At 48.7% G+C, this 15,278-nt stretch overlaps 1 protein-coding gene across 9 annotated transcripts in view; it reads left to right on the top strand.

The window, feature by feature from the left end:
- The window catches only part of LDLRAD4 (low density lipoprotein receptor class A domain containing 4), a 420,255-nt gene extending 406,442 nt beyond the window's left edge, over window positions 1-13,813 (top strand). For 7 of the 9 annotated variants that reach the window (XM_029921392.1, XM_029921393.1, XM_029921394.1 and 4 more), the window contains 2 exons: window positions 5,049-5,102; window positions 6,503-13,813. In XM_029921392.1, coding sequence (XP_029777252.1) covers window positions 5,049-5,102; window positions 6,503-7,033 — 585 coding nt within the window. In that variant the 3' untranslated portion in view covers window positions 7,034-13,813. The remainder of the gene's footprint in view (window positions 1-5,048; window positions 5,103-6,502) is intronic. The other 2 variants (XM_029921391.1, XM_029921397.1) reach the window with 1 other exon arrangement.
- The last annotated feature ends 1,465 nt before the right edge of the window (window positions 13,814-15,278 follow it).

The raw sequence follows: 15,278 nt of genomic DNA, 5'->3' as shown, positions 1-15,278 counted from the left end.
TCAGGGGTGCCTGGTACCTGGGTGGCTCAGTTGGCTGAGCATCTGCCTCTTGATCTCAGCTCAGGTCTTGATCTCAGGGTCGTGAGTTCAAGCCCCACATTGAGCTCCGTGATGAGCACAGAGCCTACTTAACAGAAAATAATAATAAATTAAGAAAATAAAGGAGTCTGAAAATACATGTCTTCAAGCCTGCTAGATTTAGAACTGTCCTGTGTCCCTTTTCCATAAAGTGTAGATTCAGTAGCACCCCTTGATGGCCAGCTAGTCCCCCAGGGTGGTCCAAGGGGCTCAGGGACTTTTTGTGGATCTGGGATGAGGGGCGCTGTCCTGAGACGAAGTCTCTCCCTTGGCGTGTTTCCGCCGTCCAAGCTCGGCCACAGCCTTGCCGATTCAGAACTCAGAGATGATCAAGCACGAGTGAGTGCGACAAATAGCAGTGTACTCATTCACAGTAAAGGTTCGTTTTAGCAAATAAAAGAAGATCCAAGATAAAATTCTCCAGAGCTTATCACCAGCTCTCTTTCTGTGCACCGCCTCCCTGCTTTCGCCTCAGGACACCAGAAGGGGCAGTGCCCGCCGAGGGAGCCTCTGCCGACCACCACCTTTCTCGTGGTGGTTCCCTCAGTGGGCAGCTGATTCAAGAGCACGGAGAGTCATTGTGCAGCCATGGGCCTTTGTCCTGTTGCTGAAACCCAGTGGTGGGCAGTTGTGAGGAAGGACTTGCCGTGAGGGGTCTCATGGGTGAGGCTGCTTGTAGGAATCAGCTTCCGACCTTATGAGAAAGGGTCTCGGGAAATGTGAGATAAATGCAACTTGGCCTAAGCCTACCTCATGCATCCAGACTTTCCATTCAAAATGCCACCTTTGGTGACAGCGGGTAGCTGTGCTTGTGGTGAGCGGAGCCTGATGTACGGAGATGTTCCCTGTGCCGTATACCTGAAACTAACACATTGGGTGTCAGCTGTGCTCAAAAAATTATTTTTGAAAAAAACAAAATGCCACCTTCGGAATAATCTTGTAAATAAACAAATACAGAAATTCAGTGAACTCATTTTAAAAGAGAGCACTGAGCATTACCCTCCCTTTAGTTGTGTATAACAGCAAGTAGCCAATACCTGTGATGTGAAGAGCTACCACTTACCGGACACTGATACGCCAGGCACAGAACTAAAGAATCTACATACAGTGCTCTCTTTGAGACCCACGACAACCCCCTCTTACCGATTAGAGAAACTAAGTAAGCTTACCTGAAGCCACATATTGAAGAGTGGCCGGGCCGGGATTCGGACCTAGGGCTTTGCCAGCTCAGCGTTCACTTGCCCTTACAGATCCACATCTGTGTCAATAGCTCTGTCATCCATTTGGGTCAGATAATTGGTCATTACCTTTCTCGTTACGGCGCCGTCGTCCTAGGGAGATAACTAGAGAATACGTGATACACGTGCAAGGCCCCTCGCACACAGAGGCCAAGGCTCACTTCCTTCCCCAAGACTGGGTGCCCTGGACCAAGTGTGACAGTCCCCCCCGCATGTTGTCCTGCTCAGCTTTAATGTGTGTCTCAAGTAACTGGTACTAACAATAGGTGCGGCGTGAGTTATTTGAGGGTAATGTGCCTTAAAAAGTTTTGACTAGAATCGATTCCAAGTGATCCCCATATATCACACTAAGTCACATCCCAGAATGCTTTCTTGCGTGGAACAAAGGGGTGAGAGTGACAGCTTAACCTTGGGGATTGTACAGACGAGACAGGTGGGGGACTGTCCCCCCAACCCCCCCCCCACGGGGAGGCGTGGCCCAGTGCCTGTTGAGTTATGCACGTCATCTCACGTGTTGGGACGAAGACCCTTGTCAGGAAGTAGTCAGTAGATGGATGATGAAGTAATGAGTGACTACTTCCCTTCCTTGTGGTGGGTGTTCTAACAAGGAAACAACTGTAAGGGAAGGAATGTGTTTAAGCCTGTATAAAAACATTAGCAAAATTTTATTCCTGTTGCTCAAATTTCTGTGGACTATTTTAAGAATTATCTTATTTGACAGCTTATTCCAAGTATACCACCACGTAATAAGACAAGCAGTAGCCAAGAACATTAGAGCCTTCATTGTTGAGATAAACATTGGTTCCCTAATGAAGATCCAGAAATACTGCCGTTTGAATAGACGCCAACTGTTTGATGGGCTCTTTCTCCCTGAAAATGTCACCATTAGTGTTTGGAGACGAAGAAGCAGAGGGGTCCAGACAAGAGGGCCCACATCTGCGAGTTCAGTTGGTCATGGCGATCTGAAAAGATAGTACAGGCCCCTTGGACAGCACTGGTGTGGGGTCAGATCATAGTCCAAGGACTTCACCTCACCCTCGGGGCAAGAATCAGCGGGCCAGCCGTGTGAGAGGCAGTGCTACTGCAGAGATGGGCAGCGTGCGACAGCCCTGAGGAGAGTGGCCAGAGCAGCTTACAGCATGAGGGCCCGAGTGAGGCAGGTTGCTAACCATCAGGTTGGCTGGGATCCAGCCTTTCTAGAACTCTGGCCATCTTCTGGGTCTGGATTCTCCGGCTACCAGCACAGAGCTGGCATGAGCTTTCCGGGCTGTTGACCCTAACCATTTCCACCGCAGCATCTTCTAGATCTCCTAGTTTTAGTGGTCTCCTGTGTACCAGGTGGGTGAAGGGCCTGAGAAAGACATGTCCCGTAAAAGTGAATGATGGTGGGGGCAGGGAGTTGTTAATGAATAGTTAAATAAGTCGTGTCATTATAAAAATATGAATGATGGCAATGAGAGGGGTGGACTGGGAGCTAGGGGCATGGCAAGTGGATAAGCCTCCTCAGCAGAGGAACGTGAGGTTTGGGGAGGAGCTGATGAGCTCCGGCGCAGACAGGTCAGTGCTGGCATTCTGTGGGTATCCAGGAGACACCCCCAGTGGAGCTGGGGAGGGAGGGAGTGACCCAGGGAGACTGCAAGAGGAGAGGGGCCCCAGATGGGGCACTGAGGAACTCCCAGTTAACAAACGCAGAGCTGGAGACGCCCCCAGATCAGGGAGTGCCGCCAGGGAGGTCAAGGTGTGAACCAGGAAGGGAGGATGTCCCTGAAGTCAGCAAGAGACGCCCCAGTGCTGCTGGGAGGCCCGGGGACAGGAAGGTCACAAAGTGCCAAGTCGAACTGGTGACAAGGAGGCAAGTGTGAATTTGGTGAACAGAAGGTCGAGTGTGCACAAAGCTTGGTCCCTTCTGGGCAGTTGCCTAGTATGGCTGATTTTTAGGGGAATAAAGCCATTAAGGATACTTATTTCCATTTTCAGAAAATGTGCAAGCCCCCACTTCTGGGTCACCTGCCTTCCACTTCACGTGGTGCCATGCTCTAATCTGCCACTCTCTCTGTTGCCTGGTGCCAGTTCTCAGGCTCGGGGCAGGGGCCAGTGCACAGGAGCAGGACTGGCACCGAGCTCATCTGAAGGACAGGAAGAGGAGCTAATGCAGAATTACGAGTCGTGGAAATTATCTCAAGGATTACTTTTTATACTGGTTTCAACATAAGAGTGACCACAACCCCCCAGAGTCATGCTGCTTGTTTCCCTCTGCTCCAGAGGAACTTGTGCTCTGAACTGCCTGCCCCTGGTGCAGGGCCGCCTGTGGGTGTGGCTCGGCTACGTTATGAGAGTCAACTTTGGCCTCTCTGTCACCTGTCATCGTGCCAGAGCCATAATGGCCCATTACCTAATTTTATAGTCAGATCCAAAGCCTCAGCTTCCTCTAAACACAGCTGGGCCCGACCATATTTTTGCCGCTGATTCCATGATGTACTGGACAAACACACTGTTCAGCTGCAAAGGGAGTGTTTGCATTAGAATTCTGACCTCCAAAAGGGAGTGAGAGACGGTGGACCTTTGCGTCCTAAGACTTAGAGGTGTTTTACCTTGAAGGTCTACTTGTGGGCATTTTTAGACTTTAGGAGGTTCAGTGATGGCACAGGGCCTTGTATGCATATTCCTAGGAATCCAGAAATATAGGTATCTCCCTCCTCCACCCTCACTGCCAACACAAATATTCTCTTCATTACAGTAATAGGCCTTCAGCTAATAAACAGCCCAGCAGACACTTGCTAATAGCCAACAATTTGGGTTCAAAAGGGATAATATATCGAAATGCGTTGTAAACAAGTCTGTGGTGTTAGAAATGACCTTTAGTAATAGCTACTATTTGCTTGTCACCTTGTCATTCTGATCAAACATTTTTGAAAAAGATACTAAAGATGTCAAGTTACATCTGCCTGGGTGAGCATAGGGACTAAAGAAGAAATTCACTAGAGGACACTTGAAGGGCATTTGGGTTTTGGAAACTCAGTTTTCAGTGTGAAAGCCAGCCCAGTGTGTGGCTGGCTAGTGCTTGTCTTCTACTCCTGCTATTGCTTAGGTCAGAGCTGGTTGCAGTTCAGAAGGCCGTGGTCTGTTGCCTGGCCTGAGGCAGTTAATGCACATTTGCATGGGGTTGGCCTCCAGATAAGAGCTTGGATTCATCCAGACCCTACGGATCCAAGTGGTGACTAAATGTGCCTTGAGGACAGCCTGAATGTATTGCAAACACACAGCTGCAGCGTGTGAAACGTATTTCACTTTAGATCTACTTTATTTTATTTTATTTTTTTTGTTAACATTTATTTATTTTTGAGAGACAGAGAGAGAGCATGAGCAGGGAGGAGCAGAGGGAGAGGGAGACACAGTCCGAAGCAGGCTCCAGGCTCTGAGCTGTCAGCACAGACCCACGAACCGTGAGATCATGACTTGGCCCCAAGTCAGACACAACCAACTGAGCCACCCAGGCGCCCCAAATTCAGATCTATTTTAAATCTATTGTGACCAAGACCAAAACCTTGTAACTTTTCCTTGCGGTCACAGTTCTTTGTTTTAGATGTTCGGTGTGAAAAGGACCAGTTCTTTAAAGGTCATTCCATGTTCTAAACAGGTGTGCTGCTGTCAAAGAGGAATGTGATCCCTTGATTTTGAGTGCTGTTGTATGCAACTAATGATTTTCTTGTGATGTTTCTTCCCTCTCGCCAGGAAGGGCGCCTTTGGCCTTCAGACAGCTCTGGGCCTCGGCCAGGGGCCTCAGAGGTAAGGATTTGGGCACGAGTTAGGGGTGGGTAGCAGGAGTGGCTGCAGCACCCATGTACGCAGAGGGAAGGGAGGGGGACGAGAATAAACCATTGCAGCAAAATTGGGGGAAGGGCTACATGTATGACAGCATAGATTAAGAAAGAACATCTTACACTTAAGGCATATGCTGGAACTTTGGTTTAAAAGGTGGGGATGAATTTTTCCCTAGAATGTTCTAGGGATTATCTGTGCTCCTTACAGAAACCAAGTTGAGAATCACTGATCTTTGCATGATCCCATAAGCTTCTAATAATGAGGCTTGGCAGATGTGGGCATAGTTTATAAATACATCTCCCAGGTTAATAATATGACTGGCTCAGTCAGTTAAGCCTCCAACTTCGGCCCAGGTCATGGTCTCAGTTTGTGAGTTTGAGCTCCAGGTCAGGCTTGCTGTCCCCCCTCTACCCCCTGCCCTTCCCTTGTTTGTGCACTTTCTCTCTCAAAATAAATAAATACTCATTGAAAAAAACTAGTATGATTTTTTAAATAACATAGTTTTTTGCCTATAAGTTAAAAATATGGTGTGAAACAAATCAGTAGCGATGTATATTTGTATCTATTCTCTAGAAGAAACTTGGATGGTGGAAGAAGCGAGAAGGTTATGTAAGAAGTCCAGTACCTGGATTCATTTTGAGAAAACAAATCTGTAATCATATTTACTTTGGAGTATAGAATATTTTTCATGTCAATTACTAAAAATATCAGGAAACTTTTATCTAGAATGAAACAACTGGAAAAGCCTAGAAATCAGAAACAAAAAGAAGTCATGTGTTCTGTAGTTTCTTAAATAATCGATAGAGCAACATGCTGTATAGTGATTCATAAATAGACCCAGTGCCTCTTGCTCCAAGAACCGTTGCGTGCAGTTGAACTTAGGCCCCACTCTTCTGAATCACAGGTGAGAGATGGCGCCCCGGGCCCCTCGCTCCAGGTGAGGGGGTGGGGCCCAGACCCGGTCACCTGAGGAGCGGTCGCAGAGTGTCCCCAGGACAGTGCTTTTCCACTTTGTTTACTGCACTCTGGAAACTGCTGTCACATTCTAAAGCCACCAGCAGGAAACGTGCACATAGCATACACAGTAATTCCCGTTAAACCCACAGTTCTCCACAGTGATACCAGGCTAGATAAACTGTAGTTTGGTGAGGTGAGCGGTGTAAGTCACAAGGAATAAGGAAACTACTTTTTTTTTTTTTTCCTGCCAGAAACAGTCTTTTCCTGTTCTTTCCTGTTCTGAGGACTGTTTGGAAAGTCTTCAGACTGCTGAGAATGTAGACCAGGCGTGAATTGCCGTGATACCATGCCATTCGTGATCACCGTGGTGTCAGGGTGTCTTCAACCCTTTCCTTCTTCCCTTGCAGATCATGTATGCCCCGCGGTCCAGGGACAGGTTTACGGCCCCATCCTTCATCCAGAGGGACCGATTCAGCCGCTTCCAGCCCACCTACCCCTACGTGCAGCATGAGATCGACCTTCCTCCCACCATCTCCCTGTCCGATGGGGAGGAGCCGCCTCCTTACCAGGGGCCCTGCGCCCTGCAGCTCAGGGACCCTGAACAGCAGAGGGAACTCAACCGAGAATCTGTGAGGGCCCCGCCCAACCGAACCATATTCGACAGCGACTTGATAGACATTTCTGTGTACAGTGGGGGCCCGTGTCCGCCGAGTAGCAACTCGGGCATAAGTGCCAGCACCTGCAGCAGTAACGGGAGGATGGAGGGGCCGCCCCCAGCCTACAGCGAGGTGATGGGCCAGTACCCTGGCGCCTCCTTCTTCCATCACCAGCACAGCAGCACACACAGAGGGAGCAGACTGCCGTTCCAGCAGGACAGCTCAGGGGCCACGGTGCTGCCCATCCCGGGCAAGGACAGGAAGCCCGGGAACCTCGTCTGACCCTTCGACGTGCCCTGGAGAAGGCAGAAGCCGAGGAGGGCTGAGGGCCGCATCGCCTCCGCTCCCAGGCACAGTGTTGTTCCGTTTCACGTGCTACAACGAAGTAAAACCAAATGTGCAAACGTGGTCTTTGTTTCTGATTCCTTTCAGGGGAATTGCATGCAGACTAGACTGAAATATTACAAACTTCCACCTGGTCTGACCACAAACAGTGTTTATCTGGGGACAGGCGCCGGGACAGGGGCTGGTTTTGGCAAAGGGCGGGCATGCATGGGAACACAGAGAAAGGGATGCTTTGAAGAGATCATGAAATAAAACCCACAGAGGTATTTGATTTATTTAATTATGAAAGGAGACTTTGCAGAGAAAGAGGCCGGCATGGCCAATTTTATAACTAATTGTTAAAGAAGGATGCGTTATTATATAGTATCATGGGGAAGGATTGGCCAGTTTGCTTTTTCTCCCACGGTGTGGAACTTTTATTTTGTCTTAAAAATATGATTCAGAATTCCCGTTTTGTGTGCCAAGGTATCAAGTGAAGAAGTTAGGTGAGCGCAAGGACTTAATTTGTGTTGTGATGATGTGTTTTTGCAAGTTGCACTATCTAAATGTCTGTATACGAGGAGACTGTCCGGTGTGGAGTTCTGTGTGTTGTCTTCCCACCTGCGGAAGCTTACCAGGCCCAAGGAGCACCTGAGTGTCCCGTTACTCACATGAGAAAAGGTGTTTGGGCTGGAGCCTCACACGCCAGCTTACAGAAACCAAGGCAGTGTGGCAGGAGTCTGCGTCGCACAGCAGTGCGGCTCGGAAGCGTTTGGAGACGTTTGGATGGAAGAGAGGAAACATGAAATCCCAGCATCTCTGACTTGCTGAGTTACTCTGCTAGTCCTAAGCTGCGTATTTTATCACGTTTGACCCTGACACGTGCACTTATGTACCCATATCATGCAGTGCTGCCCGAGTCCTCCAGCAGGGCAGTTTCTTCCGTAATTTAGAGGGGTTTTTTTTTTTCAGTGTAGCATGAAATATACTCAGATACATACATTATTTTATGCAATAAATGGTTTAAAATGCAAGGTGGTTATTCTTAATACTGTTGAACTATGTGACTTCTCAGTGTATCCTGTTGTCTCTCTCCTTTTCTAGATAGCAGGTAGTTCAGTTCAGGCCTGGACAAGCTGTCAGTGCCCGGGAGGCTCTCGGCAGTGGCCCCCGCGTGGCCCGCCCGGCCGCGGTGTGCCAGAGATGCCCCCAGTGGCTTCTCCACGCGCAGAAAGCCCCTGGAGCGTGGGCCAGAGAACACCACGGTGCCGAGAACCGTAGCAAGCCGTTGCACGTCACTCTTGGAGCAGTGCTGTGCTCAGGACCCGCCCCGGCTCCCAGGAGGGCTTCCTCTGCCCCTGCGGTGGTGGCCAGAACCAGCCAGTCAGTTACCAGACAGTGCGGGGCAGGGGTGGGGGACGGCGAGCCTGAGAGCACAGGATAAAAAGCACAACACGCAGTTAAAATGCAACTAGAAAGCTAATTTTAAATATTGTTAGTCTTAGCTTTAGTATTCCTGATATTTACAAACATTTGCTCTCGTGGAATAGATAACTTCCTTCTGCGGAAGCCGCCATCTGGCCTGTCTGGCAGCCGTGGCCTGTGGGTTCGGCTGGCGCCCTGCCCCGGCCGCACCCCTGGAGGCCTTGTCCACCGAGGCCGGACCTGGGCCGGCCAGGCCCCTGTGGCCTCTGCATGTAGAACAATGAATGGACTGGAATGATGGATGGCTCGGTGACTCTGATCTCCGCAGTTTTAATGCCAAGTCGGGACATGTGTGTTCGTGTCTGTTTGTGGGTCTCCAGGGTGGTTTCTCAGGGAGGTGACTTTGTGCTGCGGGCTGGGGGCTGGAGAATGTTCTGAACTACAAGTCTTGTCGGCTGCTCCTTTCTGCTGCTTCTCTTGGTCAGTAAGTGGCTGGTTTTTGTTTTATTTTCAGGATTGGAATCCCTATTAGATTCCTCCATTTCACACAGTTAAGATCCACAGAACTCTTAAAAGAGAGAAAAAAGGTGGGCAGCAGTTGCAAGTAAGGTGTCAGACCCTATTTGAAAGTTTGTGTGCCAGGCGTTGCCACAGGGCATTCTGAGACCGGGCAGATCGCTGGGAGCCTGGCCTCGGACCTGGAGACTGCCTCGCCCTCTTGCTGCGGGCACCCCTGCAGCTCAGCCCACTGCCTGGGCTGCAGGCCTGCGCTGAAGGCAGCTTGGGCAGCCCCTTGGCATGAAGCCTCGCCTCCCCCTGGAGAGGAATGATATCACCTATGGGGGGCTCAGGGCAGGTTATGGGTCAGGTGTCCTGTCAGATGCAAAAGGAGGTCGGTCACCATTCCAAACCTCATCTGCAATTTTGATAAAGGGTGAACACCCCCCATAGCTCTAGCTCAAAATGGTTTCACGATCCTTATTGTTCTACCTGCTACAAGAAATGAGCTATGGTCAGAAACCGGCAAATTCCTTAGTCCCTTTGCAAGTATATGAATGTTTTCCAGATGTCCACAGTATTGGCAGAGCAATGATTTAATTCAAATAACTTTAATCATCTTTCAGAAGAGGTTCCTCCCATTCTTCCACCCTAGAGAACTGCCCTTTGAGTTAAATAGTTATTTAAAGACACGGACCTATCAAACCATGGCTTAATGGTCCTTGAGGCTGGACCTCTGTAATGAATTAATTTAAAAGCCAAGGTCATGAATTGAATTAATAGTCAATTTCCTTCACCGTGGGGAGAAGGTAATCCATATCTTCTTGCAACTGTTGGCACCGCATTGCCCCTCACTGACCCCGTGTGAGCCAAGGGGTGCCGTGAGGAGGCAGTTTGTACGGGGGTGAATATTCAAGAAGCTCACGTGCTTGAGGGATGCACGGGGGTGGCTGGGGAACCAGAGTAGGCAATCTGTGGTAGGTTTATTATTTCAGGGGGATGTTAAAGTAAAAGAATTTATCGTTCAGAGGAGCAGTGGGTGGGAAGGGGTGCTCCCGGCAGCCCGCCGTGATGCTCATCCATTGTCTCAGGACTTCCAGGAGCAGGAAACCCAAGGCATGTTGGACCCCATTTCTAGGAACACAGTTTTCAGGGGTATGTTTGTCTTTTCAGAAAGTCTAGTGTTCTTCCGTCACCAAAGCAGTGCTCAGTACAAAAGAGATTTTGCTAAACAAATTGTGTACTTAAGGAAGAGTTGCTACATTCTTTGTGTCCCTGATGAAAATTTAGTGTTAAAGGAGCTTGGCAAGCATGCCCTCTGCTCTGCCCCACCACGTACGCACATGGACACACAGCCCACGAGAAATTTCAAGATAGCCGAAGAGCATAGTTAATGAAACTTTACAAAGATTTGCTGATTTTAGCTCAAACTCTTAGCACAGGGGCGAATGGCAGACCAGGAGGCCTTCAGAAGCACCTGCGTAAGAATGTGTTGCACAGGTGACAGCGTCTTGGGCTTCTGATTGTCTTCATTGATCTTCTTTGCCTGGACTTTGTAAGAATGGGACAGGCTCACACGCAGGTGCTGCTAGAGAGCTGTTCTGACTTAGAAGCCGGTCAGATGGCAGTTTTCCCTTTGGAAGCAGTTGCCCGCCACAGGGCCTCAGTCACCTTCCATCCAGTTGCTTTTCTGCCTAGGGAGTGTCTGAAGGAGGGTCTTGGGGTTGGAGACTTGAAGGCAAGGCTGGGGGCTGCTCCCCAGCCCACTCCCGCTGTGTTTGCTGGGCTGGGGCCCCTGCTTGAGGTTTGCCACTTAGAGTGGCAACATTCACTGCTGTCGTTTGGTATCCCTTTTGTTTTTCTTCAGATTCCCAAAGCTCAGCAGTGTGCGAAGGAAAAGAAAAACTGGAAAGGACACTTGGGTTTTGTTAACTTTTTGATTTTGTCCATATGACGAAAACAAGGCATAGGCCCGTGCTTGGGACCAGCCCCCCCTCCAAGCGCACCTCCCCACCCTGACAGCGCTCCCGCTCCTCACTGAACGGCCGTGACTCAGGCTCTGTTCTGCTAATGTTCACCCAGATCACCTTGGCCTTGGTGAGTCTAAATAAAATGACACAAACGGGGGACAGGCTGGCGGGTCTCCCCTCCCTAGTGGGAGCAACACTGTGGGTCCCAGTTTCCCGTCCAAGTCACAGGTGAAGACAGTGCTTTCACGCCAGATCATAGAAGTGGGTCTCAGCCTTGCTGCCCCCCGAAGCCAGCTGCCAGAGCCCTGCCAGAGGCCAGTGCGGGGCTGTGTGAAACACTTCCGCCTCGCCATAGCCTACATTTTTCAGGAACCAAGGTTTCAGCTGAGGTTATTTTACTACCCAAAGTACTGCATCTTTTGCGTAGTTCAAGTTTGTACTTTACCGCCAGGGTTAGACAGTTGTTTGCTGCTGCTGCTGCTGCTGCTGCTGCTTTCCAGGCCCGCTGCGTCAGGAGGCTGGTGTGTGTAAGCCGAATGCCTTGCCAAGAAAGCGCCGCCTTCCTTTCATCCTCTTTCCTTCCTCTGCGCGTGCTTGTCTGTGTGCAGTGTGGTGGGGGTCCCGACGCACTGCTCGCATGTCGTGTTGCCCGTGGCGTTCCAAAGAGCTCTGCATGCCAGTCGCTTTGAAGCCCCCACGGGGTCTCGTGCTGACTTCAGCAGACCCAGGAACCGAGCCCCCACCGCCGCACTCTGCGCCCACCTTTGTTGTGCCTCACTTACAATGGTGCTTTTTCAGTTGTCTGTTTTTATTTGTAAGGTGCTGTATATAACTTGAATATATTATGCACATATCCTACCCAATGGGTAGAACAAAAAAATTGTTAATACTGTAATATAATGTATAGATACCGATTTTAACAGAAATGGCATAGAATTTGTGAATGCCTATGTGCTTTGTCCTCTTTTGTAAGGAAATTTGCAAATGGATGCATACAGATAAAAGTCTATGTAGTTTATTTTCCTATTAAATATCAATATTATAACACAAGGGAAAGAAGTCTGAACAAGCAAGCCACTGTTTATGACCAGCATATGTATAGCAATTGAGAGTTGCATCTTTGCTGTGAAAACCCTTTAAAAAAAAATCCTACAGCTTTTTGGTTGCCATTAGATGCTTCTCATTTTACTCTCTTCAGTAATGCTCAGTTGGACCAGTGTAACAGAAAAAAATGTTTGCAGTTTGTTTTATGAAAAGATACTATGATATAGAATAATGAAGATGTCAGCCCCCAGATAAAAGTGCACATTTTGTTAAAATTTCAAAAATTATGTTTAAGTCAATCAGCCTGCAGCAGAGGACTCTGTTCAGTACAGAGGCCCTTCCGGCCATCTGTGTCCAGTCTCTCTGTGCCTTTTTCTTTGACAAACCGAAGCTGTGGAGCCAATGAATTTGTAGGGAAAGATATCTCAGGAAAAATAAATCCACTTAGGAGAAGACCCCACTCTTAGACAAACTGTTTTCTTTTGGGTTATCATTAGCAGAGAATTAGCTATCAGCCAGCCAAGTGAAGAATCTTCTATCCATTCCTGTTGGCATCTCGTGGTGAACTTGACAAGCGAGGTTGTGCCAGCGGTTAGGGATTACGTTTTCAGTTGTGTGTTCTGTCACACCTCTTATGCAGCGTTTATCCTGCAGCTCAGTGTATCTGTTAGGATCTCTGCATTTATCTTCAAATATTCTGATACTGAAAAAGGAAAAGCCTAGCACATGTTCGCTAAAACCACTGGGTGTGCACATCCTTCCCAGCGTTGTCCGTAAAGGCAGTCAGTGAAGTTTTGCCCATCTGATCCACAGTTCCACTCTGTTCTGTCACCAGAATAATAAATTCCTTGTTTTTATTTGCTCCATGGTGTATGTTCTGATTTTGAAAATCACAAGAGAATCATGCCTTTATCCTCCAGAAAGCAAATTATTACCAATTATCCTTAAACTGAAAACACCTCTTCAACGCAACTCTTGATGCTGAAGGATTAAAGACCAGCCCTTCCCTCTCGGTCCTTTGTGAAAGGGCGTGACAAGATAGATAGTTAGCCTCGTGGGTGCTCGGTCCAGTCCAGCCCCGCCGTCCGCTCCCCTGTGTCCCGCAGGGGGCCTGTGCTTCTGGTTCAGCATCAGGAGCCCAGGCCCACTGCTCTCAGGAGCGACACGTCCACCCTTCCAGGTTCCATCTCTTGGGAGAACTGCTGAGCATGAGTGTCATCAGAGAATGTCCTAGACTCAGAGGTACTAAAGTGTGTTACTGCACCATTGCTTCCTTTCTACAGAACTGAGGCTTAAACTTTACTGTTAATGATACTGGTTTATTTTAACGTGCTTGTCAGTATATTGCTATTTTTCATTTCATGGCTTTCAAAAATCACATTTTCTAATTGTATTTGTCTAGTTTAAAGCTGTTTTAAAATGTGTACAACACTATTCACAGCATTTAGTTCATTTAATTTTTATTATAAAGCAGCCTACTAAAAAAGTACAAACTGTATATGGACTTTTCAGTAGTTCATGTGAGCTCTGATAATCAGAAGTCGTTAAAGTGTTTAACAGCCATTTGTGCTTACTTTCAACATAATTTCCAGTTATATACAGAGAAATATTCCCAACTGTTGTGTATCTGCCTCTTTTAACTGAGCAATGGTGATGTAGTTTTAGACCTAAGGTCTGTAATTGCAATACTTTTAAAGATGTTGCTCTAAGTGCTGTTAGTTATTAAATCAGCTTTTTCTGCTTGTTCTTGGTGCTATGGTCAAACCATAGCACAAAATCATTAAAAATAATCAGTGATATACATGTGTCTCTTATTTTTCTTTCTTGTTAATCTTTTAAAAACGAAGCACGTGTGTGGGGAGAAAAACCTACATGTGTTTTAAAACCCGGTCTCAGAGAAACATTCAGGGATTGTCCCCAAGCCTCATCATGGGAGAAGCCATTGAGAACTGCTTCACTTGAGCCCAGGTGCCCGAGGGATGGCTGTCACAGAGAAGCCAACGAGGTTCATCGCGCCAACTACTGAACAAGATTTCTAGCAATGGGAACTGTTCAGCCAGGGCACAGATGCCTCAGAGGTTACGGTTCTGGGCATTGCAAGTTTTCAGTCTGTGCTCACGTAGCAAAAGGACTCTAAAATTTCCTTCATTGAGATTATAAACTCTTCATGGACAAACTTCTGCTCAGGAAGGAGGGGTTGGGGGCTTCAGATGCCTACTTGATCCTGTTCAGTAAACCCTGGGGTGCGCCTGTCACAGCTGAGAAACAGCTTCTCCCAACTCCCCCCGTGCCACAAGGAGTCTATACCGAGGGTCACCTGGTAGCTGTCTCCGTGTGGGGTTCCCTCAAAGCAAAAGCCGAGGCGAGGATCTGGACAACGGTAACTCATCTGGGAGCTGTTCCCAGAGGACGAAGCAGGTAATTAGAGAAGGGAGACAAAGTGTTCACGCTTATTTCCACCACAGGCGATCAGAGCTCGGGATGGTGCCAAGAAGCGGGGGAGGTGGGGACACCATTCTCCACAGTTGAGAGTTGCCCTTTGGGATTATCTTCCCAGCCAGTCGCCCTGGGTGAAAACAAACTGAAGACTTCTGAAGAGGTCCCAAGTCAAAAATCCAGACCACTGTGGTCTGGAAGCTGCCAGCAAGCACAGGAGCGTCCCTCGTGGCTGGAGCTGAACTGACAGTGGCCACGGAGCGCCGGAGTGGAGCGCGCATGCTTCTGCCAGTCATACCGCAATCAAATGGATGCTCAGAAGAACCAGGCACTGCCGGCTGGGGAGAGAAACACCCAGCTCTGTACCCACTCTTTTCCCAGCGGGGCCCACACTCAGCACAGGATGTGAACAGAACCCCACACCGCCTCTCCGTGCTGATCGCCTCTCCTTCTGCCTGGGCTTCCCTGTGTCCCTACCTGGGAACCTGGGCACTTGGCTGTACTTCAGTGCTGCGGGCCCGTGCCTGCCCCAGACCATGAATCCCTCCCATCTCGGGCTTCCTTGGACTAACTTATTCTGTTAGTTTGTGAAACAGGAGAGCTGCTGGCTGCTAGGCAGAGCACCCACCGGGTAATCACACTCTCAGGCTGCCCGCTCCCTGCCCCCTTGAGGGAACATTTGGAAACACAGGGCTTCCTTCTCCAGAGAGCCACCCAGAGTGAGCCCTGGAATAAAGCTCCACATCTCTGACTCTCCATGATGATACTTGCACATAACAGTCTAAAACGAGTCTGTCACTTAGAACATCATAATTAGATTGCTCATTATG

Source organism: Suricata suricatta, chromosome 14 (assembly GCF_006229205.1).
Source record: "Suricata suricatta isolate VVHF042 chromosome 14, meerkat_22Aug2017_6uvM2_HiC, whole genome shotgun sequence".
NCBI classification, from domain to species: Eukaryota; Metazoa; Chordata; class Mammalia; order Carnivora; family Herpestidae; genus Suricata; species Suricata suricatta.
This window is presented reverse-complemented; position numbering and strand designations above follow the sequence as displayed.